At 39.3% G+C, this 27700-nt stretch overlaps 1 protein-coding gene across 8 annotated transcripts in view; it reads right to left on the bottom strand.

The window, feature by feature from the left end:
* LOC118842908 (protocadherin gamma-C5-like) overlaps positions 1-27700 on the bottom strand; it is a 169134-nt gene that overhangs the window by 40853 nt on the left and 100581 nt on the right. Inside the window, exon 1 of one of the 8 annotated variants that reach the window (XM_036750245.1) lies at positions 24840-27494. The exons of the other annotated variants lie outside the window; for them this stretch is intronic. Within the exon in view, the coding sequence (XP_036606140.1) occupies positions 24840-27251 (2412 nt within the window). The 5' untranslated portion in view covers positions 27252-27494. Of the gene's footprint in view, positions 1-24839; positions 27495-27700 lie in introns of those variants that run through there. 8 annotated transcript variants of the gene reach the window in all.

Genomic DNA, 27700 nt, shown 5'->3' with positions numbered 1-27700 from the left:
TTAAAGTGACATTGTTAACCCCTTAAAGTTACTTTCCTTAGTAAAGCAGATCAAAGAACCTGTGCTGGCAGCTCTTGTTGCTGGTCTTGTTGGGTCTTATGCCCCAACAGCAGCTGCTAGCCAAATTGTTGATACAGGACTCAGCATGGTTGCATGATTTTCTCTACCTTCATTCAATAGCACATGCATAGTCACAAATGAAGTGGAAGACAGGAATTATCCAAGATATAGACTTCAAGGCAAGATCTGTGATAAGGGTCTCAAAAGCAAAGAACAGTGTAAAGTTGAACTGATTCACCAAGGGATCAAGATGTGGAAAGGAGAAGAGGGAAGGTAGTACAGAGGTGATGATCTGGAAGAGAGCTGAGGGTTCAGGGACTGGCAGTCATAGTGTAGATGAAAAATAGGGTTAGGTTTTGGAAAGTGGAGAAATACATGAAATGCCAATAGATGTGATCAGATAAGAGGATTTCAGAGTTCATGAACATGAAAGTAATGCATTTGTGGATGAGGGCAAAATCAAAGATATGTGTGTGACTGAGGTTGAGTGGAAGGGTAGGTCATAGGAAATGAGTAAGATGAGTGACTGACACTGATGTGATAACACCCGCATCAATGAACTCTTGAATCCACTAAAGTGTTAAGATAAAATCTGCTTCTCTGCATCCTCCATTCAGTGTTCATAGTTCTGCCCTCTGAGGTCCCAAAGAATAAAATGAATTCCCTTCCTTAAGACAATTCTTCAAATACCTGAAGGCGTACCTATCATGTACCCCCTATGTTTTCTCCTTTTCAGGCTAACCATCCCCAGCTAATTTAACTTATCCTAGCATGGCATGGTCTCCAGTCCTCTCAAAATTTTGGTCACCCTTCTCAGTACAAGTTCCATCTTATCTTTCTTTTTTTTTTCTTTTTAATTTTTTTATTTAGTTTTCAGCATTGATTTTCACAAGAGTTTGAATTACAAATTTTCTCCCCATTTCTACCCTCCCTCCCACTCCAAGATGGCATATATCCTGGTTGCCCTGTTCCCCAGTCAGCCCTCCCTTCTATCACCCCACTCCCCTCCCATCCCCTTTTCCCTTCCTTTCTTGTAGGGCAAGATAAATTTCTATGCCCCATTGCCTGTGTATCTTATTTTCTTTTTTTTTCTGATTTAAATTTATTTATTTAACATATTTAGTTTTCAGCATTGATTTTCACAATAGTTTGAATTACAAATTTTCTCCCCATTTCTACCCTCCCCCCCACTCCAAGATGGCATATATTCTGGTTGCCCTGTTCCCCAGTCAGCCCTCCCCTCTATCACCCCTCTCCCCTCCCATCCCCTTTTCCCTTCCTTTCTTGTAGGGCAAGATAAATTTCTATACCCCATTGCCTGTGTATCTTATTTTCTAGTTGCATGCAAAAACATTTTTTTTTGTTTTTGAACATCTGTTTTTAAAACTTTGAGTTCCAAATTCTCTCCCCTCTTCCCTTCCCACCCACCCTCCCTCCCTAAGAAGTCAAGCAATTCAACCTAGGCCACACATGTATCATTATGTATAACCCTTCCACAATACTCATGTTGTGAAAGACTAACTATATTTTGCTCCTTCCCAACCCATCCCGCTTTATTGAATTTTCTCCCTTGACCCTGTCCCCTTTCGAAAGTGTTTGTTTTTGATTACCTCCACCCCCATCTGCCCTCCCCTCCATCATCCCCCCTTTTATTTTTTTTTATCTTTCTCCCTCTTCTTTCCTGTGGGGTAAGATACCCAATTGAGAATGCATGGTATTCCCTCCTCAGGCCAAATCTAATGAGAGCAAGGTTCACTCATTCCCCCATCACCTGCCCTCTCCCCTCCTCCTACAGAACTGCTTCCTCTTGCCACCTTTATGGGAGATAATCCACCCCATTCTATCTCTCCCTATCTCCCTCTCTCAGTATGTTGCTCTCTCATCCCTTAATTTGATTTTATTTCTTTTAGATATCTTCCCTTCATCTTCAACTCACCCTGTGTCTGCTCTCTCTCTTTTATATATATATATATATATATATATATATATATATATACACACACACACACACACACATATATACATATATATACATACATACATATACATATACACATACATATATATACACACTTAGATATATACATACATACACATTCACCTATATATACATAAACATATATATATATATATGCATATTCCCTTCAGCTACACTAATACTGACGTCTCATGTATCATACACATCATCTTTCCATGTAGGAATGTAAACAAAACAGTTCAACTTTAGTAAGTCCCTTGCAATTTCTGTTTCTTGATTACCTTTTCATGCTTCTCTTGATTCTTGTGTTTGAAAGTCAAATTTTCTATTCAGCTCTGGTCTTTTCACTGAGAGAGCTTGAAAGTCCTCTATTTTATTAAAAATCCATATTTTGCCTTGGAGCATGATACTCAGTTTTGCTGGGTAGGTGATTCTTGGTTTTAATCCTAGCTCCATTGACCCCCGGAATATCGTATTCCAAGCCCTTCGATCTCTTAATGTAGAGGCTGCCAGATCTTGGGTTATTCTGATTGGGTTTCCACAATACTCAAATTGTTTCTTTCTGGCTGCTTGCAGTATTTTCTCCTTGATCTGGGAGCTTTGGAATTTGGCGACAGTATTCCTAGGAGATTTCATTTTGGGATCTATTTGAGGAGGCGATCAGTGGATTCTTTCAATTTCTATTTTGCCCTGTGGCTCTAGAATATCAGTGCAGTTCTCCTTGATAATTTCTTGAAAGATGATATCTAGGCTCTTTTTTTGATCATGGCTTTCAGGTAGTCCAATAATTTTTAAATTATCTCTCCTGGATCTATTTTCCAGGTCAGTGGTTTTTCCAATGAGATATTTCACATTGTCTTCCATTTTTTAATTCCTTTGGTTCTGTTTTATAATATCTTGATTTCTCATCAAGTCACTAGCTTCCACTTGCTCCAATCTAATTTTTAAGGTAATATTTTCTTCAGTGGTCTTTTGGACCTCCTTTTCCATTTGGCTAATTCTGCCTTTCAAGGCATTCTTCTCCTCATTGGCTTTTTGGAGCTCTTTTGCCATTTGAGTTAGTCTATTTTTTAAGGTGTTGTTTTCTTCAGTATATTTTTCAGTATTTTTTTGGGTCTCCTTTAGCAAGTCATTGACTTGTTTTTCATGGTTTTCTCGCATCCTTCTCATTTCTCTTCCCATTTTTTCCTCTACTTCTCTAACTTGCTTTTCCAAATCCTTTTTGAGCTCTTCCATGGCCTGAGACCAGTTCATGTTTTTCTTGGAGGCTTTTGGTGTAGGTTCTTTGACTTTGTTGACTTCTGCTGTCTGTATGTTTTGGTCTTCTTTGTCCCCAAAGAAAGATTCCAGAGTCTGAGACTGAATCTGGGTTTGTTTTCACTGCCTGGTCATATTCCCAGCCAACTAACTTGACCCTTGAGTTTTTCAGCAGGGTATGACTGCTTGTAGAGTTAAGAGAACTATGTTCCAAGCCTGGGGGGATGTGCCAGGTGTGCCACACCAGCATTCCTCCTTCCCCAAGAACCCCCAACCCAGACCAGACTTAGATCTTCAGCAGACTCTTCAGTCCTGCTCTGATCTGCCACTTAATTCCTCCCACCAGATGGGCCTGGGGCTGGAAGCAACTGCAGCTGTACTTCTGTAGCTGCCTCACCTCCTCTCCCCGCAGGGAAGTGGCCAAAATAGGAACTCTTTTTTAAACTCTGTCTGCAGCATCTTTTCCCACTAACCTTCTCTGTTGTCTTTGGTGTTTGTGGGTTGAGAAGTCTGGTAACTGCTGCAGCCCACTGATTCAGGGTGCTAGGGCCCACTCCTCCCAACTCCTGGTCTGGTTGGTCCGTGCCACCCACGCTGGTCTCCGCTCTGCTCCGTTCCCAGCTCCATGTGGGATAGACCTCACCCAGAGACCATTCAGGCTGTCCTGGGCTGGAGCCCTGCTTCCTTCTGCTATTTTGTGGGTTCTGCAGTTCTAGAATTGGTTCAGAGCCATTTTTCATAGGTTTTTGGAGGGGCCTGGCAGGGAGCTCACGCTAGTCCCTGCTTTCCAGCCACCATCTTGGCTCCACCCCCCTTATCTTTCTTTCTAAAAAGGTATATTTATATACAACACAAATAGGAACTTTCTTTTTATCTTTTTTAAAAATGTCAAGTATTTTATTGCTTTTTAAAAATGAAAATCACATTTGAATGATTGGAAGCAAATATATCATCATAATTGATAGAGAATATTTCCAGGAAAAGTTGTGGAAAGTTTACATGAGGAGTTATAATGGTCCAATTGAAACTACTCATTCTTTTGTTAAGGATTTTGCCATATTCTGGTAACTGATATTAGTCAGGTAAGGGTTAAGGTCAGAGAATTATCCTTGTATTTTTTTAAAAAAATAATTAACTAATTTTTAGTTTTCAACCTTCATTTCCACGAGATTTTGAGTTCCAGATTTTCTCTCCATCTCTCCCCTTCCCCCACCCCAGATGGCATGCATTCTGATTCCCCCAGTCTGCCCTCCCTTATATCACCCTCCCATCCCCTTCCTTTCTATTTTCCTGTAGGGCAAGATAGATTTCTACACCCCATTGCATGTATATCTTATTTCCCAGTTGCATGTAAAAACAATTTTTAACATTTGTTTTTAGAGCTCCAAGTTCTAGATTTTCTCGCTTCTTCCCTCCCACCCACCCTCACTGAGAAGGCAAATAATTCAATATAGGTTATACATACATTCTTTTTATCTTGTGTCACACTATGAGTTAGCTCAGACAGTATTCAGTTCTCCCTCAGAAGCTGTTCTAAACTATGGTCACATTCAATGTAATAAGGAAGGCAAGGGTCTCAAGTATTTCATCTTGATGTCCAATATCTTTTTACCTATAATTTTCAACTTCTTTGTTGTCCCTCAGTCAACAAGTACTGTGCAAATCACTGGGGATACAAAGAAAGGCAAGACAGTCCCTGTACTGAAAGATTCAGAATCTAACGGGGGAGACAACATGCAAACAATTATGTATAAATAAGATATATATGAGAGAAATTGGAGAAATCGACAGAGGGAAGACATTGACATTAAGATAGATCAGAAGGTGAGATTTTAGCTGGGACTCTGAAGGAAGTCAGAGAAGTCAGGAGGTAGAGATGCAGAGGGAGAGAATTCCAGACATTAGAGATACACCAATGAAAATTCTCTGAGTTGGAGATGGAGTGTTGTATTTAAGGGATCTCAAGGAGGCTAGTGTCACTGGATCACAGAATACACAGAGGGCAATAAGTTGTAAGAAGACTGGAAGGGTAGGTAAGGGTCAGGTCATAGAGGGCTTTAAAAGGGTGGTGGCAATTACAGATGTTGGGAAGATAATATTGACAGGATTTGGCCATAGATTGAATATGAGATGTGAGAGATTGAGAAGTGAGGATCGCTCCTAGGTTGTGAGCCTTGGTGACTGGGAGAAGGGTGGTACTCCACAATGATAGGGAAGTTTGGAAGAGGAGAGTGTTTAGGAGGAGAGATAGTGAGTTCAGTTTTGGAGTTTAAAAAGTCTGTGAGACATCCAGTTCCAGATGACCAACAGGTATTTGAAGCTATGAATCTGGAGACAAAGAGAGAAGTTAGGGCTGGTTAAGTGGATTTTGGAAGCATAAGCATAGTGATGATAACACAATCCATGGTAATGATACAACCTCTTGAAATAGCATCGAAGGAAAAAAGAGGAGAGTCCTGGACAGAGACCTGGGGGACACCACACAGCCACTGTGGATCCATAAAAAGAGACTAAGAAGGAATGGTCAAATAGGGAAGAGAGAGGGGTATCTCAAAAATTTAGAGAGAAGAGAGTATCGAAGAGAAGAGGTTGATGGACAGCGTCAAGACCACAGAGAGATCAAGAAGTATGAAGTTTGAGAAAAGTCCACTATATTTGACAATTAAGAGATCATTGGTAAATTTAGAGAGAACAGTTTCAGTTGAATGATGAGGTTAAAAGCCAGACTGTAGAGAGTTAAGAAGAGAACGAGAGGAAAGGAAGTGGAGGCATTGATTAAAGATGGCCTTCTCAAGGAATTTAGCCACAAAAGTCAGGAGAGACATGAGATGATAGTTAGTACGAATAGATGGATCCAGTGAGGGGTTTTTTTTGAGGATGGGGGAGACATGGACATGTTTGTAGGCAGTAGAGAAGAGCCAGTGGACAGAGAGACTGAAGATAAGTGAATGAGTAGAAATGATAGGGGGGACAATCTGCTGGAGAAGATGGCCTGGAATAGGATCACTTGTACATGTAGAGGGGTTGGCCTTGGCATGGAGAAGGGACACCTCATCATGTAAGACAAGAGTGAAGGGGGAGATGGTGGCAGCACTCATCTGAGTGATATGAGATAAGGAACAGAGTAGAAAAGGGAGCTCTTTGCAAATGGCCTTGTCTTTTTTAGTGAAATATATGGCAGTGTTGTCAGTTGAGAAGATGGGGGTAGTGGGAACCATGGTGAGCTTGAGGAGAGTTGAAATGGTTTGGAAAAGCTGTTCTGGTGAGCATGATGGTGAGTTCATTAGAAGGTGTAAAAGGATTGCCTAGCATCTATGAAGGCCTAGTTGAGGTTATGTAACATAAATTTGTTGTGGATCCATTCTGTTGTTTCATAACTTCACTTTCGGGTATATTTCTAAACTTCCTGATTTATCCAAGAAATTAGACTCACTGGATTTCCAACCCTGATTATTAGTTAGGTATGATCAGAAAGAAGACAAGTGTTAGATCATAAAACCAACATTCCTTCCCTATGACTGTAGAGTACAATACCATCCTCTCAGTCCCCTGGGCTCAAAACCTAGGAGTTGTCCTGGATTTTTCACTTTCCTTTACCTCCTTAATCCCCTCCTCTCTTTTGACCACATATCCAAACTATTGCCTGTTGATTTCACCTTTGCAACATCTCTCCTGTATACCCCACTTCTCTCCTCTGACGCTGCCACCACTACAGTACAGGCCTTTATCATCTCATGCCTGGATTATTGCAAAAGTCTCCTGGTGGGTTCACCTGCCTCAAGTCTCTCCTTGCTCCAATCCATCCCCCATTCAGCCACCAAAGTGATTTCCTTAAAACAGGGTCCATGTGTTCCCCTCCTATTCAATAAATTCCAGTGGTTCCCTTTTGTCTCCAGAATCAAATACATTTGGCATTCAAAGCCTTTTATAACCTAACCCACTCCTACCTTTCCAGTTTCTTTACACCTTACTCCCTAAGAGGTACTCTTTGATTCAGTGACACTGGCCTCCGGGCTGTTCCATTACCAACAAAAAACCTCTTCTGGCTCTGAACATTTTCTCTGATTGTTCTCATTACACTCTCCCTCCTCCACTTCACCTATTGACCTCTCTATCTTCCTGGAAGTACCAACTAAAATCGCATCTATAGGGTATTAGGAAGCCTTCCCTAATCCCTCTTAATCCTAGTGCTTTCCTTTTGTTAAACATTTCCTATTTATCCTGTATCCTATGTATCCTGTATCCTGCTTCCTTTGTATATATTATGTTAGCATGCTGTCTCCTCCATTAGACTGTAATCTCGTTAAGGGCAGGGGCCATCTTTTGCCTCTTTTGGTATTCCTGGCACTTAGCATGGCTCCCGGTGCTTAATAAATATTTATTAATTGATTCAGAAAAGTGGGCAATTTAATGTAACATTTTTAGGATCACAGGGTCATGGAATCTCAAGCTGGGAGTTAGGATATCATCTCCTCCAATCCCTTCTTTTTACATGTAAAATAATTGAAGTCTAGAAAGAAGAATTAACTTATCCTAACTCTTGCAGTTAAATAACGGCTGGGATTTCACTCCTGGTCCTCTAAGTCCAGACTCAGGGTTTCTTCCATATATATACATTTGTAGAATTACAGATTCAGAGCTGAGAAAACCCTCAGAGGTCATCAGGTCCATCTCTTCAGCGTTATAGAAGAGGGAACTGACACCAAGAAAGGTTCACTATCTTGTCTAGAGTTACAGAGGGAATTAGTAATAGAGCTGGGAGTGAAACCCAGGCCCTCTGATTCCAACTCCATTCCTTCCATTCCATGTCAGCCAACTCACAATTCAGTATTTAGGATGAAAGGAGTACAAGTTTGATGCTAATTTCTCTCCAATAATATCTAAAAAGTCCTATCATTCTACTTTGAGACCCTTTCTGATATTGAACCACTGAAACTTTGTTCAATGGCATCATATCCACAGAGTGTAAAGGGGACCTCAGATATATTTAACATGGCCATACAATTCCTCTTCATTCCTTGGGGAGAAATGAGACCCTGATGGAAGTCACAGTCACTCTTGAAAGTCATCATTAAGTCTATCGAAGCGGTAATTTGGCGTAATGAACTGCAAGAATAAATGCAGCTCCTGGAAATCCATTTGTGGTGAACAAACTGACCTATGGCTATGCAATATATCTGGCTTGGTTTGCAATGGCCCACACATATAGGGGGAAATGGAAGTGTTGGTGTGCTAGACCAGTCCCTGCTGGACCTATTACTGCCTAAAGCCTTAATCCTTAAAATTCATTTCCAGGGAGTTTCTGATGTGTTAAAAAAATTCTATTTAAGATGATATAAAGAGATTGAAAAATGGGGGTGGGGATGATGGAAGAAGGATTAATATGTAATCTTTCTAAAATCTATGTTAAGCAGTGAGCCTTTAATTCAATGATTGAATTTTAATCTCCCATATTTGAGTCATCAAATTTGTCAGATTACTTGGAGTTAAATGTGGTAACTCACCAACATATTCTTGATTTGTTACCTTTGGTCCACAAAGCTATTTACAATTTATACTATAGTTATAATTTATATATAATTAATATATAATTTCTAATATACTTATAATATATATAATATATAATATATATAATTTATAATTTATTTATAATAATTTTTTTTAATTTGTAAGAATGGGATAATCTAGCACCTATATATTATGAACAGCTAGAATGGTGTTCCCATCCTATGCTGTAAGGGAAGGGGGAGGAAGGTGTATCAACAATCTGGCTAGCAGCTGCTGTGAGGGTATAAAACCAACAACAACCAGCTCACAGAATGCTGCAAGCCCAGGTCCTTTTGATCTGCTTTATTAAGGAAAGCAACGTTAAAGGGTTAACAATCTTGCTATAATCCAGCATGCAAATATCATTTACTTAGTTCAGGGGAAAAAACCCAGCATCTTTAATTAAAGACCAAATACAATTTGTAGTTATCAATATCTGAGTGTTCAGCTGGGGAGCTCATTACAACGGCTGGCCCAGAGTCACACACCATTCCTGCTGTGGCTCAGAGCTCTGAGAGAGAATGAGAGAATGCTAACTTCTGTGGTTATATATCCTGTTCAGGGCCCCGAAGGCCCCGACCTCACCCAGGCTGGGCGTGGAAAAGTTCCTCACCCCCAATATCACATCAGATACAAATCGATGACTTCCAGTTGTCTCAGTGCTGAGAAATACAAAAACATCCCACTTTATCTACCCCATTCAAACAAAGGCCAGAATCATTCAAGGTCAACAACAAGAAGTCCCACCTTAATCACTAGTACAGAAGGGAAAGGGAATAAGCATTTATATAGCATCTACCGTGTGCTAGGTACTCTGCTAAGTGCTTTACAAACGTTATCTTGTTTTATCGTCACAACAACCCTGTAAGGTAGGTGTAATTATTATCTCCATTTTACAGTTGAAAAAAACTGAGGCAGTGCGAGGTCACATAGCTAGTAAGAATGTGAGGCTGGATTTGAATTAAGGTCTCCCTGACTTCAGACTTCGTGCTCTATCCACCATACCACCTAGCTGCCTCAAGAACACACACAGACACATTTATGCCCATATATGTATGTATATATGTGTGTATAGGTATATGTATGCATGTATATCGTAGAGATATAGATATAGGCATCCAAATATGTATGCATATGTGTATATAAAATAGGATATATTATGCATCTACATACTTACATATGTGTGTTTATATTTCTATATGTGTGTCCACATGTATATACAATATATTGTATATTGCTTGCTTGCTATTTGTCCTTTGTTCTCAAAGAGGACCATGGCATCAGGAAGGTGATACCATGACTTGCAAGTGAATTAGATTTATTTTTTTTGAGGGGGGAAGGCGAGGCAATTGGGGTTAAGTGACTTGCCCAAGATCACACAGCTAGTAAGCGTGTCAAGTGTCTGAGGCCGCTGTTGAACTCAGATCCTCCTTACTCCAGGGCCAGTGCTGTACTCGCTGAGCCATCTAGCTGCCCCAAGTAAGTTGGATTTAAATGAGGGAGGGCTGTGCAAAGTTACCAGCCTCACTTTCTTCTCCAGAGCCATCCAGTGGCCAGATATAGATCAGGATGACTGGAAATGGCCCAGTGTGCAGTGCGGGGACCTTGGCCTTTTCAAGCTAAGGTCTTTAATAGGTCTCAGTTGGACTGAGTCAGTATAAACATATACATTGCCCCCAGGATAAAATGCAAAATGTTCTATTTGGCTTCCAAGGTCCTTTATAAGGACCTGGAAACATCTTCCTCCCCTTTCCCTTATGGCATAGGATAGGAACACCAATCTGGCTGTTCATCTAGCTCCCTCCTTCTTTCCCAGCCTTCTTATACTTTACTCCTCAACATATGCTCTAGTGATAAATATTCATACATTCAATATTATATTCACATATATGCATGTGTGCATACATATGTACATGTACACACATGTATGTATGCACACATACACAGCATACTACATACATACCTACATACACACATAGTCCTGAGGCCTGAGTGAGAGTGATTTTCCAAGTGTCAAACAGCTAATAAGTATCAGAGGTGGGATTTGAATTCGGCGATTAATGAACACATTGAATGGCTTATTTTTATGAACCTCTGAAGCTCACGTGCATCTCAGACCTTGATATGAAAACACTCATGAGAATAAGAACTTTTCTAAATTGGAGAACCCTGAACTCCAGAACTGTTTGGTGACTGAACAAAGTACCATATTTTTGTAGGAAAAAGTCAGACAATGCAATAAAGTTACATTAGAAACTGAAGCATCTAGGTAGCACAGTGGCTAGAGTTTTGCACTTGAGTCAGGAAGATCTTCATTCAGACTGCTTACTAGTTGTGTGACCCTGGGTAAGTGGTTTAACCTCTCTCAGTCCAATGTGGATAATAATAGCAACTACCTCACCAGCATGTTAATAAGTGCCTCACAAACCTTAAAGTGGTATATGAATGATAGTTATTATTATTATTTTTAAAATTTAGTAATTAATTAATTATTATTATTATAACAAGAGAACCTTAGAGTTAAAAGTAATTGGGGAATCATGAATTCCAAAACTGTTTGATGATTATTGAGAAACTGTTTGTTGTCTTGTTATGGCCTAGCCTACATTAATGAAAATTTGGGAAAGGTACTAGATGGTCACCATAAGTGATGGTCTCTCACTAAGAAGGGGACCCAGCCTTGAATCAAGAAGTGTTATGGGAAGGAAAGGCTAGATCTTGGTCTTCCCATCTCCTGCTCACGTGGCAAGTATCAGAGCTAAGGCCCTGAGGGGGCAGAATTAGAAAAGCTTCTTCCAGGCCTAGGCTAAGGAGTCCCCTGCTTTTTCTGAAGGAAATTGAAGGTGAGAGAACAGAGAATTAATTGACCTTGATTTTCAATAACTCTCCCTAATTATAAAGGGGCTGTGACCCTTTGGTGAGATATCAAACACGGCTATCAAAATTTATTTTTAAAATCGCTGACTGCCTTACTTTAGGTTCATTTTATTCCCCGATTTACAGAATCTTGAAACTATCACATACCTAGAGGAACTCCTTGACTTCTCCCTAAAACAATAAGTGCAAAAGTAAAACTAAATTTGGCTAGTTTAAAATCTAGAATTTGTCTAGTTTTGCTAAACAGGAATTGAGAGTGGACTTGTGATTCCATTGGTATGGACATTCCCGGATGAGGAAACTCCGGCCAATGCAGATGAATGATATATGGTATCTAGAGCACCAAAAGCCTAAATGATTTGCCTAGGGTCATACAATCTGAAGATTATACACATAGCAGGTCTTGAACTCAGGTCTTCCTGCTCCTGCTCTAAATCCCCTATACTCACACATATATACATAGAAACACACATGCATGTGTACATGTGTATGTGCGTGTGTCTGTCTCCACTATAAAGGCTCTCTAAATTATTGCTAAAAGAGACATAGTACTTTTCATTTTATCTTACCTATGGCATGTATTATGATCCTATTTCTTCAACTTTACCAGCGTATATGATGATATTGAGCTGAATTCAGGAGATGGCAATCTGAACTTTAGGTCACTTTCAGAATCCAAGTCCATTTACTGTAAAAACTCAGTTAAAATAGACCACCTTTACCATACAAAAGAGCACTGTCTCTGGAGTCAGAAACCTGGGATCAAATACCTTTTTCAAATACTTTTGTGACTTTGGGCAACCTCAGAGCCTCAATATCCTCATTTGTAAAATGAGGGAGTTGGAGTAGATGAGCTCTAAATCTAAGATTGCTTAACACTAACTTTAAAACTTCTGATAATAGTAATGATTGTAATTTCTGAAGTGTACTTCCTACAATTCCGTTCAACCAGCACTTATTAAGTACTTACAATGTGCTAGGTTCAAGGGGTTACAAAGTCAGAAATCAAATAGTCCCTGCCCTCAGGAACTTATGAAACTTACATGTCACCTCTGTGGAATTGCATGGGGCATAAATTGTTGACCCATGAAAGTTATTACTATATTCTAGTTCATGACACCTTTATTTCATACAAATGCATTTTCTTTCCATTATGGGGGTAATGAAGAGGGAGAAGAAAAGAGCTGAACTTCACTATGTTTTAAAAGGTGCATAAATGGATATTTATACAGATCATTAAAGTTACAGATTATTTTCACATACATTATTTTACTTGTTCTTATAAGAGTAGATTCTCTTCATCACAGTATTGAGAAGCACATTTCCAGTTTCAATGTATATAATCCTCTCCCCTCCCCCAAAGTGTAGTCACTTTGCCACATAATTATTCTTACAAGTTTGGGAAAATTGTTCAGAATTTTAGAAATGTAACATGATCTGTACATGTTAACAATGAACAATTATAGACTTCATGACTAGGGCCACTCCAGCAAGGTTTAAATTGTTTTCTCAGTAGAAGCAAAAATTTTATTTGTCCATTTTTGAATTAGAAAATATTTTTAAAGGTTAGTTGTCCATCAAAACCTTTTTTAGCCAGAGATGGGGATTATACTAATGGGTTTGGCAGGAGCCACTAACAGCAGATGAAAACTAGGGAAGCTATTGGTTGCTATGGTGATGATGGCAGAGATGTCACAGCTCTGTGGAGAAGAGTTGGAGGAAAGGCCCCTGTACTGGCAAAAACATCTATTGCCCTGACGGATTAGTTGTTTTTTTTTAATCCACCCCAGAAAAGGGGGATGGCTGCAAAATGGGGCATATGGAGTCTAAATTTAGTGGAAGGAAAATGTGAGGGACTGTAGATTGGTTGATGTTATAGGGTGAAAAACAAAAGAAAGAAGAGTGGTACCTATAAGCTCTTGGTCAGGATCTTGTAAATTATTTGGAAATATTGTGGAAACACCCTCAGTATTTAGCCATATGCTTTAAAATGCATTCAAGAGAATATTAAACATTTCTTTTAAGATGTTTTTCCATTTTAAAATATAACAGCTTTAACCAGAGACTATCAGGTGAATTGTTTAAACCCACATTCAAATATAACATAACAATAGATTCACGTGGAAGGCCACTGAAATTAAAAAATAAAAATAACTGGTAAAATTATAAACAAGACAGAGTCTTAGAGCTGGGTGAAATTGGGCTGCAGGAATTCTCAGGAGTGGGGAAAAGGTAGTGAGATGGGAGTAGATTTCAATTTATCCTTAGTTCCCATGGGACTATAAGGTGTATCTTGAAAGACAAGGGGGAAAGACAAAGGAGAGGAAGGAGTTAAAGAATTCAGCCCAGCCACAGTCTCAATAATACCTAGACAAAGACATGTTGAGAACCCTATAAAGAATTATCAACCTGGGAAATGAATGTCAGAATAAATAATCAGAGTGGCATAGTCCTACTCAGCGACTAGTCAGATCCAAAATGTTCCTCTGCTGTCATAAGAGCTTCCCTGTCTTAGCCAAAAATACCTCCTTTTACACATTTCCAACAGTAATTTTGCCCCATCTCACTCTGTCTCACATTATATGGTAATTCTTTGCTTGACTATTAGATTGTAAGAATTTTGATAGCAGGGCCTTTGTATCCCCAGAATTAGCAATTTAAAAAAAATCAGAAGCTTTGTCAGCCTATGGGGTGCAGAGAAAATGATAATCTATCCTAGTAGAGGAAGTTTCTCACCAGGAGCTCTCTTCACTTTAAAAAATAATAAAAACAGCAATAGTTAACATTCATATAATGTTTTGAAGTGCCTTACATGTGTTAATTCGTCTGATTCTCAAAACAACCCTTCGAGGTAGGTTCTACCCTATTGTACAGCTGAAGAAGCTGAGAGGTTAAGTAAATTGCTAAGGGAGGATTTGAACTCAGGTCTTTCTGACTCTCAAGCACACACACACACACACACACACAGATGGATAGATATAGATATAAATATATAGCTATATATAGACAGACAGATAGATAGATTGATATCTATCTACCCCTTCACCAGCTAAACAAGTGGTAGGTGATAAAATCAACATAATCTTTTGTATTATTCAGGAAAGCATATTCATAGGATCATTTAGCTGATCACAGACAAAGAGCTGGGAGGGACCTTAAAGATTTCATACCAGAAAACTGAGACTCTGAGACTAGAAGCAAGAGACTTAATAATGGCAGGCATGGGGAAGTCTAGACTTTAGGGGTTATTAAATTGGAGCCTGTGAATTTACTTTTAAAAATAAATTTTAATCACTGTTTCAACATAACTGGTTTCTTTTATAATCCTGTTTGTTTTATTTTATACATTTAAGAACTAATTATTCTGAGGAGAGATCATAGGCATTAATATATTGCTAAAGGGGTCCACAACTCAAAGGTTCAAAATCCCTGGGCTAGAGAGAAGAAAACCCTGGGACTTTTATTTCTTAAGAGATCACCAAAAAGGACATTAGGTCCATTTTCAGAATAGTTCCCCATAGCCCAGTGGTTTTCAAAATACGGTTCAGGAATCCCTGGAAATCCCAAGACCTTTTCAGGGGAATCACAAAGTCAGAACTATTTTATAAAACTAAGATGTTTTCATTTCTAATTTGGCAAATAATAGAAATAGAAATAACCCACATAAACAAAAGCTTTTGTCAGGGAGGGGTCCTCAATAATTTTAAAGAATGTAATAATGTCTTAAGACCAAAACGTTTGTGAACCCCTACTGCAGTCGAAGCAGCTTTACTCTCTCCCTTTCTAGCTCACCAGAGAATAGTCCTGTGCAACAATGTGCAAGATATACACAAAGATAAAATAAAGCAAGAATAGTATTTATTACGTAAAAAATCAGGAGTAGTAATCATGATCTCAAAGTTAAAGCTAAAATAGATTTAATCAAAAGAGAAAAATGGGGAAAGCACACTACATGTCAGCAATGTTATTCAGTATTGTTTTAGACCATTTAAAAATAATTAAACAGTGTAGAATATCTGAGACTATACCTGCCAAAACTGACACAGGAACTGGATGACCATGAACATAAAACACTTTTTATACAAATAAAATCAGATCTAAATAACTGATGTAGTGTTTATTGTTCAGGGGTAGGTAAAACCAATATAATTTTAAAAATTACTATTTTACCTAACTAATCTATTCAATGCCATGCCAATTAAATTACAAAAAAAATCTGAGTTAGAAAAAAAATAACAAAGTTCATTTGGAAGAACAAAAGGTCAGGAATTTCAAAGAAACCAGGGAAAAAAGATGTAAAGGAAGCAGACTCAGCAGTATCAGACCTTAAACTGTATTATGAAGTGACAGCATTGTTGAAGTATAAAATGGATAATTTCAATTACCTTAAATTAAAATTTTCTTCTATAAATAAAACCTTATGTAGCCAGAATAGAAGGAATGTAGAAAATTGGGGAAAAAACTGTCATAGACAATCTCTTAGATAGGATGTGATTGTGTTGGAATATTTCTGTGGTATAGTAAATGATGAACTGGTTGACTTTGAAAAACATAGAAAGACTTGGACTTATGAAGGAAGATGCTATCCACATTCAGAGAAAGAGATGATGAGTGGAAATATACACAGTATGGTCTTAAATATATGTGTATGAATGTATACGTCTTTATATGTGTGTGTTTATACATATGTGTGTGTATGCATTTAATTGAAGCCTTCGGGGTGTGGGGGACATTGGGGAAGGGAGTGGAAAAATAAAGTAAAAAGTGCACAGCAGAGAATAAAAGAACCTACAAGGAAGCAAAGAAAAGCTGAGTAGCTTTGAAAATAATGTGTAGTATTTATTATATAGATTTTCTTGAAATGGAAATTTATTGTGTTATATTGGATCCTCTCTTATATGTATATGGCAATATTCTTTTTTTCTCTTCTCATTTTTTCTTTAAATTTTAAAATAAAAAAATTTACAAAAATTCCTAAACAACAATATACAAGAAGAAGCTACGCTTACTTAATTCCTTTCCCCTCCTGGCTGTAGTTCTGACTTTCCAGACTGCACCAGCATGATATGGGTGTCTCCCCTACACCCCCAATTTTCAGTTTCTTTTTTTTTCTCTGGGCTTCCATTCCATTAGAATGTAAACTTCTTGAACATGGGGGCTGTCTTTGTTTTTGCTTTGTATTTTTATCCACAGTGTTTAGCACAGTGCTTAGTTAAATGCTTAATAAATGCTTGTAGCCTGCTTGTCTTTAATTAGTAGTAGCCCAACATCCTATTCTTTGTTAGTAAGATTCTTGGCTTTTCTTGGATTCTGAATGTGGGAAGTTGGTTACACTTGGCATCAGAGGCCACATCTGAATATGCCAAATTATCTGATTATTTTGAGTACCTTTTAGGGCCTATTACATATTATGTTATTATATAATATTATATATAATATATTAATATAATATCGGTAATATTATATCATAGACCTATTATAATAACACAACTAGATAGACACTGGGAAGATCTAACTGCCATGAACCTCAAATTTTCCTTCTTCTACTCTATTTTTTTCTAAAGATGAATTCTGTTTATTTTTTCATGGTATCTTTTAAGCCAAAAGATCCCAAGTCAGTAACTTGTTGCAATCTAGAACACATTTAATAATACCATAGAAGTTAAAATGTTTAATTCTATAATGGAAAACTTGCAGACAAATTATGATTAGATCCACCCAATTTATAAAGTGCTTTGGGCTATTTGTTGAATAGAATATTATGATTACATTATTTGGATCTATTTTATTATAAGAGATAAAATGCAGCCGGTACTTTACTCTTGCCATTACTTGCATATATGATTCGAATATAAATTAGAACTACATTTTAGTTTGCTAAGAATGTGACCCTGAGCAAATCACTTAATTTCTATATCCCTCTGTTCCTTTGCATATAATAATAATAACTCAAATATGTATAGGTCTCTACAATACAACACAATATCTTACTTTATCTCCAAAATACCATCTTGTGAGTGGCTTGCCATGGAAGTGAGGGCTGAGGGTACCATTTCATTAAGTTTTCTTGAGGTACTTGTTCCCCAACCTGTGCTGCCCAAGGCTCTGAAAGGACTTTATCCTGAGGCAAAATCCTGCAGACATTGAAAATCGGTCCAAAAATTTCCCTCAATAACTAACAAATTCCTGCCCCCCTGTCACATTGTTCCCATCCCAATGATTCTGATTATTCAAAACCCATTCACTGTCCCCCACTGTCAGATCCCTTATTTCCATTCTCCTTAAATCCTCTTCCCCAATCTCCAAAGCTACACACACCTTCCACTGTACCCTCTGGAATTCTTGATCCATCGGCAACAAACTTGCTTTCATCTTAAATCTTTTCCCACTCCTTTCATCTTTGGCTCTCACTGAGACCTCTAGATCACATATCCTCCCTGATTGCCCTTTCCAGCAATGGGCTGTACTTTGATTTATTCCCTCCTCCCTACTCATTGGTCAAGGTAGAGGAGTGAAATTCTCCTTCCTTCCCATTGTTACTCCTCTTTACCACCATTACTCAGGAATCTCTCCTCATTTGAAGTTCACTCAATCTATACCTAACACCCAATCAAAATTCCAGTAGCTGTTGCTACCAACTTCCAGGACAGACCCCTTCCTTCCTCAATGAGTTCAGTATTTGACTCACAATCTTTCTCTCTTCTTCAACTCCCACTATCACACTAGGAGATTTCAACATACATTTTGATATTTCCTCTAACACCTAACCCTCAGTTCCTCAAATTACTCATTTCCCATAACCTACTCCTCTATCCTATTTCAGCCACACACAAAGAGGATTCTACCTCTCCCTCTGCCTTTCAAAGTCAAACCTTTGTCTACATCATGACCTCCAGTCTCAAATCTTCATTTCTCCCCCAGACCATCACCCCATTCACTGACAACACTCACCCCTTTTTTCCCATCATGAACTCTTGAAAGTGAACCAGTTTAAGTTTACAGATCCTCTTCTATTGAGTCCCTTGCTTCTTTACCTTATCAAAGATCATGCCCTGCCAAGTCTCAGCCTTGGATCACCCCCACCATCCACTGTCTTTGCTCCTATGCATGTGCTGCTGAATGAAGGAGAAGAAAATCATGAAACCACACTGAGTGGATCCACTACAAATTTATGTTACACAAACTCAACTGCACCATCGCTGTTGCAAGGAAATACTTATATACATCCTGAATTAACTCACTATCCCACTCACCACAGTAGCTTTTCTAAACCTTTTCATCCCTCCTCAAATCTCCTCATGGATTTCACTACCATTGTCCTCTCAGTTGAGAATGTTGCCTCATATTTTATTGAAAACTGAGGCCATTCACCGAGAGTTTCCTCTTTTCCATTGTTTTTCATTTCATATTGCTCAAATGCATTCTACCACTACATCCTCCTTCACTCTTATCTCACATAACTGGATGATCTTTCTCCTTGCCAAGGCAAACCCTTCTATAGGCACAAGTGATCCCATTCCATCCTGTCTTTGCCAAGAGATTGCCTCTTCTACCATCCCCACCTTTTCACTCATCTTCAATCTCTTCCTGTCTACTGCCTGGCTTTTGTCTTTCTGCCTAGAAACATTCCCATGTTGCCACCCTCTTTAAAACACTCTCACCCATCTGCCTCTGCTACTTATTATTCCATATCTCACTTGCCTTTTGTGATGAAACTCCTTGAGAAGGTCATCTACATTTGATGCATCTCTTCCTTTCCTTTCATTCTCTTCTTAACTTTCTGTAGTCTGGTTTCTTACCTCATTTTTCTACTGAAATTGCTCTCTCCAAAGTTACCAATGATCTCTTAATTTTCAAATCTAGTAATCTTTTCTCAATTCTCACCCTTCTTGGCCTCTCTGTGACCTTGACATAGTCAATCACTCTCTTCTCCTTGATACTTTCTTCTTTTTAGATTTTTGGGACACTACTGTAGTTTCTCCTGGTTCCTGACTCCTTCTCAGTCTCTTTTGTTGGATTATCGTGCAGGTCACACCTGACAATGCAGGTGTCCCACAAGGTTACTTTCTGGGTTCTCTTCCCTTCTCACCCTATACTAATTAATTTTATTATCTCATCAGTTCCCATGGATTCAATTATCATCTCTATGCTGATAATTCTCAAATATACTTATCCATTCTTAACTTCTTTGTTGACCTTTAGTCTTGAATTTCCAACTTCCTATCGGATGTGTGTTTGTCCTTTGTTCTCGAAGAGGATCATGACATCAGGAAAATGATGACATGACTTGCAGTTGATTTTGATTTGAATGAGGGAGCGCTGTGCAAAGTCACCAGCCTCACTTTCTCCTCACTTTCTCATCTCGTTCCAGTGGCTTGATATTTACCAGGATGACTGCGAATGGCCCAGGATGCATTAGGAGACCCTGGCCCTTTCAGGCTAAGGTTGTTTCAAGTTCTCAGGTTCTCACTTTGAGTGAGGTAATGCCCATTCAGTGAATAGGCCTCTTTAAGAAGTGAATTTTGGGGAGGCAATCAGGATTAAGTGACTTGTCCAGGGTCACACAACTAGTAAGTGTCAAGTATCTGAGGCCAGATTTGACCTTTGGTCCTCCTGACTCCAGGGCCAGTGCTCTATCCACTGTGCCACCTAACTGCCCCTTCCTATTGAATACCTTGAATTAGATGTGAACATATTCAAACTTGAACTAATTATCTTTTCCCTAACACTTCCATCCCTTTCAAACTTCTCAATTATTGTCCAGTACACCACCATCCTCTCAGTCTCCTAGGTTATCAACCTAGGTGTCATCCTTGACTCTTCATTCTCTCTCACCCCAGATATCCAGTCTGTTGATGAGATCTATCAATTTGACCTTTGTAAAATCTCTAAAATATTTCCCCTTCTCTCTTCTGACACTGTAGGCCTTCATTGCTTCCCACCTGGACTATTGCAATAGACTGCTGATTGGTTTCTCTGGCACAAGTCTCTCCTTACTCCAGTCCATCCTCCACACAGCTGTCAGGGTGATTTTCCTAAAGGCCAGATCTGATCACATCACCACTGCCCTGCTGAATAAACTTAAGTGGCTCTCTGTCACCACCATAAGCAAACATAGTATTTTATTTTTAAAGCCTTTCATCACTTGCCTCCTCCCTTTCTAGTCTTCTTACACCTTACATATAGTCTTCAACCCAATGACATAGAAGTCCTTACTGTTCCTTGAACAGGACACTTCATCTCCCAACTCCATTGTTTTCACTGACTGTCCCCCATGACTTGAACACCTTTGTCCTTTATCTTTACTTCCTGAATTCCCTTGTTTCCAGCAAGTCTTTGCTAAAATCCTACCTTCTACAAGAAAGCTTTTCCAATCCCTTTTAACTCTGGTGCTTTCCCTCTGTTGATTTATTTCCTGTTTATCCTATATATAACTTATTTGTATAGAATTGTTTGCAGTTTGTCTCCCCCCTTAGATTATGAGCTTCTCCATGGCAGGGATTGTCTTTTGTTTTTCTTTCTAGCCTAAGCACAGTGCCTGGAATATAGAAGACATTAAATAAATATTTCTTGACTTTTGACTAAAACAGCTCTGTGAGATAGGTATTGGATATATTTTACAGATGAACAAATTGAGGTTGAATAGACATTAAGTGATATACTAAGGATGCATAACCAGTAAGGAGTCAAGCTGGGACTAAAGCCCAGATCTTCTTTCTTCAAAATTTAAGTGCTCTTTAAAAAAAATAAGCCATACACCTTCTAGATAGTATAACAAAGGCAAAAAGATGCCAACCAAAATAAACAAAATAACCTTTAAAGTTCTATACAAGTAAATATGTATTATTCTGGCAAACCATATTTAAAGCATTTTAAGTCACCTCAATCCCCATAATCATCAAAGATGCAAAATTAGTATCTCCTTTTGTATAATCTTGGGAAAAAATGCTTTCTTTCATTCAGACAAGGGCATTGAATGGGAAGCCAAAGCATAATCTTTCAGTCATTCCTACAGATCCAGTTTTAAAGGGTTAAAAAGACTACCCAATTATGAGCAACTCTTCAGATAGAATGCTAATTTCTGAAGATCTCTATTTATTACCTTCCTTTAGTATTATTCTCACAGTTATGCAAAAAGAAAGAGGAATGACAGTTCCAGCTTTAGGAGTTAAGAGAGATATATGCCCAAGACTAAGAGTACTTGATACAATTCTGGAAATGCTAGCAATAGCAATAAGACCAGAGAAAGAAATCAGAGTTGTAAAGATAGACAAAGAAGAGATAAAATTATCACTATTTTCTGATGACATGACAGTTTACTTGGAAATTCCTAGGAAATTAACAAAGAAACTAATTAAGACAATAGCTTCAACAAAGTTGCAAGATGAGACCTCAGAATTAGCACTCAAAAATCAATAACATTTCTACATAATAATTAAAAAAATCTAAGAGGCAATACTAGAAAGGTAACTCTCATTCCAAATAACAAAAAATTTCATAAAGTATCGATATACCAAAGCTCACAAAAGACTTGTGTAGATTCAGTTACAAATAAAGAATGGATGGATGAAGTGGAAATGGGTGCAGGGAGTGCTCATGGCTGGGCCATGCCAATATAATAGTAAAAATGATGGTACTCCTGAAGTTAATATACATTTTAATGCAATTCCAATCAAATTATCAAAAGGATATATAGAACTTGATAAAAATAATGACAATTAATTTGGAGAAAACAAAAGATCTAGAATATCAATGGAAATGATGAAAAGATGTAGGGCAAAGGGAGAATAGCACTTTCACGCTTCAAACTATATTATAAAGCAGCCGTCATCAATACCATCTGACATTGGTTTAAAAAAATAGAGAGGTAAATAAATATGACAAACTAGATAAAGGAGAAATAGGAACAATGGAATTCAATAACCCATCATTCAATAAAGTGGAAAAAATAAATTATTTAAGATAGGGCTCCCTATTTGACAAAAGCTGATGGGAAAACTGGGAAGAAATCTGGTGCAAATTAGGCTCAGATCAACACCTTACACCATATTCCATAATACATTCTAAATGGATACATGACCTTGATGTTGAAAATCACACTATAAAAATTAAAAGAGAAGTAGATTATATACTTATTACAGCTATAGGTAGGAGATGTATTCTAAATCAAATAAGGAACAGTGGCAATTTCAAAAGATAAACTAGACAACATTAATTATATGAAACTGAAAAGCTACTAAACAGATAAAGTTAATTCACTTAAGATAAGAAGGGAAATCATAGAATGCAGGTTAAAAAAACCCTGTCTACTGGCTGTTGCTTTACTGCCTAAAAACATACCCATGTCTCCACCACCTTCAAAACATACTTCTGCTATCCACTTCTGCTATCACCCCATCTCTCTCTTGACTTTTGTGGCTAAACTTCTTGAGAAGGCCATTTACAATTGATGCAAACTATTAACTACCACATGAAAGGATGTTCCAAGTTATTAAAAATAAGAAAAATACCCATCAAAAAAACTTTAAAGTTTTACCTCACACCTTGCAAATTGACAAAAATGACAAAAAAGCCAATAGTCAGTGTTGAAGGGGTTGTGGCAAAATAGGCACACTGATGCCTATTGATAGAGCTGTTAATCAGTACAACCATTTTGGAAAGTGATTTGGAATTGTGCAAAGAAAGTGACTAAAATGTCCATGCCCTTTGACCCAGAGACTCCATTACTAAGCATATTATATCCCAAAGAGCTCATTGATAAGAAGAAAGTTCCCTCATGGGCTAAAATATTTATGACAATTTTTGTGATTAAAAAAAATTGAAACAAAGTAGATGTTCATCAATTGGAGGATGGTTAAACTGCAGCACATGGTAATGGAATATTAATGTGCTGTAAGAAATTATGAATGTGATGAATTCAGAAAAGCATGCAAAGATCTATATGAACTGATACAGAATTAAGTAAGCAGAGCCAAGGAAAAAATATACACACTAGAGTGCAACAATGTAAACAGCCACACACTCAATCAAAAATTAATGTTGCAAAATTACAAATAACAAGCATGGCTTCAAAGAAGAAATGAGAAGGCACTCTCATTCCACTTCTTCATCTCTTGCACACATTTTTTTGACTTTTTCAATGTATTGATCAGTTATGCTGATTTTTTCTATCTTTTTTTGTCTTTAAAAATGGTGCTTGTTATATGGGATGACTCTCTGGGAGGGGGAGCAGGAGGATACTGGAGGGAACCATGTTGTAAAAAATTGAAGACACTGATAAAAACTTATTTAAAAAGAGAAAATGTTTTTCTTCTGAGTTGTCCAGGAAAAAATTAACTTTTCATTGAAAGGCAACTCTGCTAAGCTTTCAAATGATCAGGAGTAAAAAAGAGAGAAATGCACTATCCAAAAGAAGGAAGAAAGATTCTGACATTTTGTCGGAGAAGGTAGATATGGCACGAACACTGTTAATATTACAGTAGAAAAAGTAACAGCAACATGGGAACAAACTAAATAATGAAATGAACTACCGTGAAAATAACTGCTGGAAAGGAGTGTCTAAGTTTCTGTGTCTTAGAGAAAAAAGTTCAGGGTAGATAGCTTAATTTTGCTTCATCCTAACTCCAGTATTAGGTAGAGTCCAAGCAATCTCCCTTTCTGTAGCCCATCAAAATACCAGATTAATCTAGTACTACCAGACTAATCTTTTTAGAAACAGAAATGTTACAGAAGTGTGGCCAATGATTTGCCCTTGGGAGACCGCAGAGTGTTTCATCATTTAGCACCTTGAGCATCTTCCACTTGCTCTGAGAAAGAATGGAAAATTGTTGATTCTCTTTGACATTTTAAACTGAAAAGTAGGTGTCTCACAACCAGAACAAGAGAAGTGAGGAAGGAAAAAGCAAAAGAAGAGTGCACTTAACTTCCCCAAATTAAGGTCAAGAGAAGCTCTATTTAGGAGTTTTTGTGGCTTACAATTTGCAATGAATGAAAGACAGAAAACCACGTGTTGGGGTGTATTTAATGAGGTATCAAATTGTCTGGCAGGATGGGTTCTGAATGATGTAGAAAAACAATCACAATGGCCTGTGTTTGGTCTTAAGACAAACAAGAGCCTCACCTTAGAGGGAGAATTCTGCTCCCTGAGTTCAGGCTGACCACCAACCCTGGAGCTGATTTCAGCATCGAGATTGCCCTTCAAATCTGTTGGATCTGTCTTCAGAAAAGTGAACTCGCTCTGTCCTGAATCCGAGGCAAGACACACCTCGTAGGAATATGGCAATGATAATGTCCCATTGCTGAATTTGTTGGTGACTCTGGGTCCCAGGCTAGAATAAATGTCAGTGGGAAGAGAATCCAATGCTAAGTGCTGTTTGGGCTTTCGGCACTTAAAAACCAGCACAAACACTGCAGTCAAGAGGAATACAAAAGATACTAAAGCCAACGCAATGATCAGAAAAAAATTAACTTTCCATTGCGTGGATAAATTTTGGGAGAGCTCCTCTTTCATCTCCGGCATTGCCTCTTGCAGACTGTCTGCGAAGACCAGATGCAGAGCCACAGTGGCCGACAGAGGGGGCTGGCCTCCATCCTGCACAGAGACCAGAAGGCGGTGCCGGGCAGCATCTCTTTCAGCCAAAGCCCTAGCAGTCCGGATCTCACCGGTGCGCAGCCCCAGGCTGAAGAGTCCCGGATCCGTGGCCTGCAGAACGCGGTAGGACAACCAGGCGTTGTGTCCCGAGTCTGCATCCACCGCCACCACTTTGGTGACCAAGTATCCTGGCTCCGCAGAGCGGGGGACCATGTCGAAGAGTGCTGATCTGTCAGGCCCCAGGGCTGGGTAGAGGATGTTTGGGGCGTTGTCATTGCGGTCCAAGATGAACACTTGCAGGGTGACATTGGCACAAAGGACCGGGGAACCAGCGTCACAGGCCTGCAGCGTCAACTCGAAGGTGCGGACCTGCTCATAGTCGAAGGAGCGCTGAGCGAAGATGGCCCCGCTGTGGCTATTGATCGATACGTAGGAGGACAGAGGTGGAGAGGCCAGGTCACTGCTGACGATGGAATAGGACACTCGGCCGTTCCCCTCTAGGTCCGAGTCAGAGGCTGAGACCCTGGTGATGGAGGCTCCAGAGGGGTTGTTCTCAGGGAGGTAAACAACGTAGGAAGGTTGGAGGAAAACGGGAGGATTGTCATTGACGTCAGCTATGTGGAGAGTGAGGGTTTTGCTGGTGGACAGAGGAGGCTTTCCCTTGTCTAAAGCAGTAACTGTAATGTTGTACTGTGGGGTCTGCTCGCGGTCCAGGGGCCCATCTGTCAGCAGCTTGTAGTAGTTCCTGGAAGAAGATTCTAGTCTGAAAGGTGCATTTTCCTCTACGTGGCACGTGACCAACCCATTGACACCAGAATCTCGGTCTGGTGTTTTCACCAAAGCTACCACTGTCCCAGGTGAACAATCTTCAGGAATCAGTGAGGAAATAGAAGTGAATATAACTTCTGGGAAGTTGTCATTTACGTCCAGAACTTCAATTTCTACTGTGCACTGAGTAACCAGACCTCCCCCATCCTTCGCTTCCAACACCATTGAGTAGTCTTTGGTGTTTTCAAAGTCTAGGCTCTCTAGAGTTGTAATTTCCCCGCTATTTGGATCCAGAGAAAACACTTGCCATTCTCTTTGGGAAGAGCGGTCGAAGGAAAAAGTGATTTCCGCATTGACTCCCTCATCCTTGTCCGTGGCCGTCACACGCAGCACAAAGGAGCCTGGAGGCAGGTTCTCCAGCAGACTGACCCTGTAGACATCCTGGCTGAAGACAGGGGCATTATCGTTGGCGTCCGAAACATTGATTCTGACCTGAGCGGTGCCGCTTCGGGCTGGGTTTCCGCCGTCCACAGCACTCAGGACCAAGTGATAGGAACTTTGCTTTTCCCTGTCTAGAAGTTTCTCTAACACAAGTTCAGCATATTTACTGCCATCTTTTTTCTTTTTTACTTCGAAAGAAAATACAGGATTCGTGCTTAGATAATAAGTTTGTAGGGAATTGAGTCCTGTATCTGGATCATGGGCGGGTTCTAATGCAAATTTCGCACCTGGCAGGGTAGACTCAGAGATGTTTAAATTGATGACGTTTCTCCTGAACTGGGGCGGATTATCATTTACGTCTTCAATTTCCACGTTAACATGGAAAACATTTAAGGGATTTTCAACTACGGTTTCTAATGTCAGAGCACAAACTCTTGTTTGGGGGCATATCTGCTCTCTATCTATTCTGTCCCTAACAAGTAAATCTCCTCTCTCCGAGCTCACACTAAAGAATTCTCTTTCTCCACTAACGCGGAGCTTCCGAGAGGATAAATCGTGGACCTCCAGTCCCAGATCCTTGGCCAGGTTCCCCACCACCGACCCTTTCGCCATTTCCTCTGGAATCGAGTAGCGAATCTGCTCTGAAAGCGCGCGGCAGAACAAAGACGCCAAGAAAGGAAACAATACTTGCCTCTTGAGCGGCCAGACCCTCTGCCCAGCATTGCTTCCCATCTCTCGGACTCTTAGTACCACTGCCTTTCCAGGTTAGGGAAGTTGCCCTTCAAACCATATCTGGATTTTAAGACGCCCCCCACAGCGAAGAAGTGTCACTACTCAGTGGCTATTGATCAGAGCATCCGAGGCAAGCTCTGTTGAGAAGAAAGCTCCAATCATTAAAGACTGGGTCGCCTCTCTGATGTGAGCACTGGGACCGTGCAGGAAATTACCCTGTGGGAGTTTCCTCCAATAGATCTCAAGTCTCAGTTCTGGCTCGGTATTGGTGGACAGCGGCGCTCGGAGTCTCTTTTCTAGAATTGCACTCAACCGAGTAAGTAAGTGCGCCACCAGGAGTCCATAGAACTGAGTGCAAACAGAACCCTTTCACTCGTGAGACTGCTCTTGGAATTAAGATGTTATAATTCTACTGGCCAGCAAACGATTTCCTGAGGAGTTTATTACAT

The sequence above is a fragment of the Trichosurus vulpecula genome, chromosome 3 (genome assembly GCF_011100635.1).
Source record: "Trichosurus vulpecula isolate mTriVul1 chromosome 3, mTriVul1.pri, whole genome shotgun sequence".
NCBI lineage: Eukaryota > Metazoa > Chordata > Mammalia > Diprotodontia > Phalangeridae > Trichosurus > Trichosurus vulpecula.
This window is presented reverse-complemented; position numbering and strand designations above follow the sequence as displayed.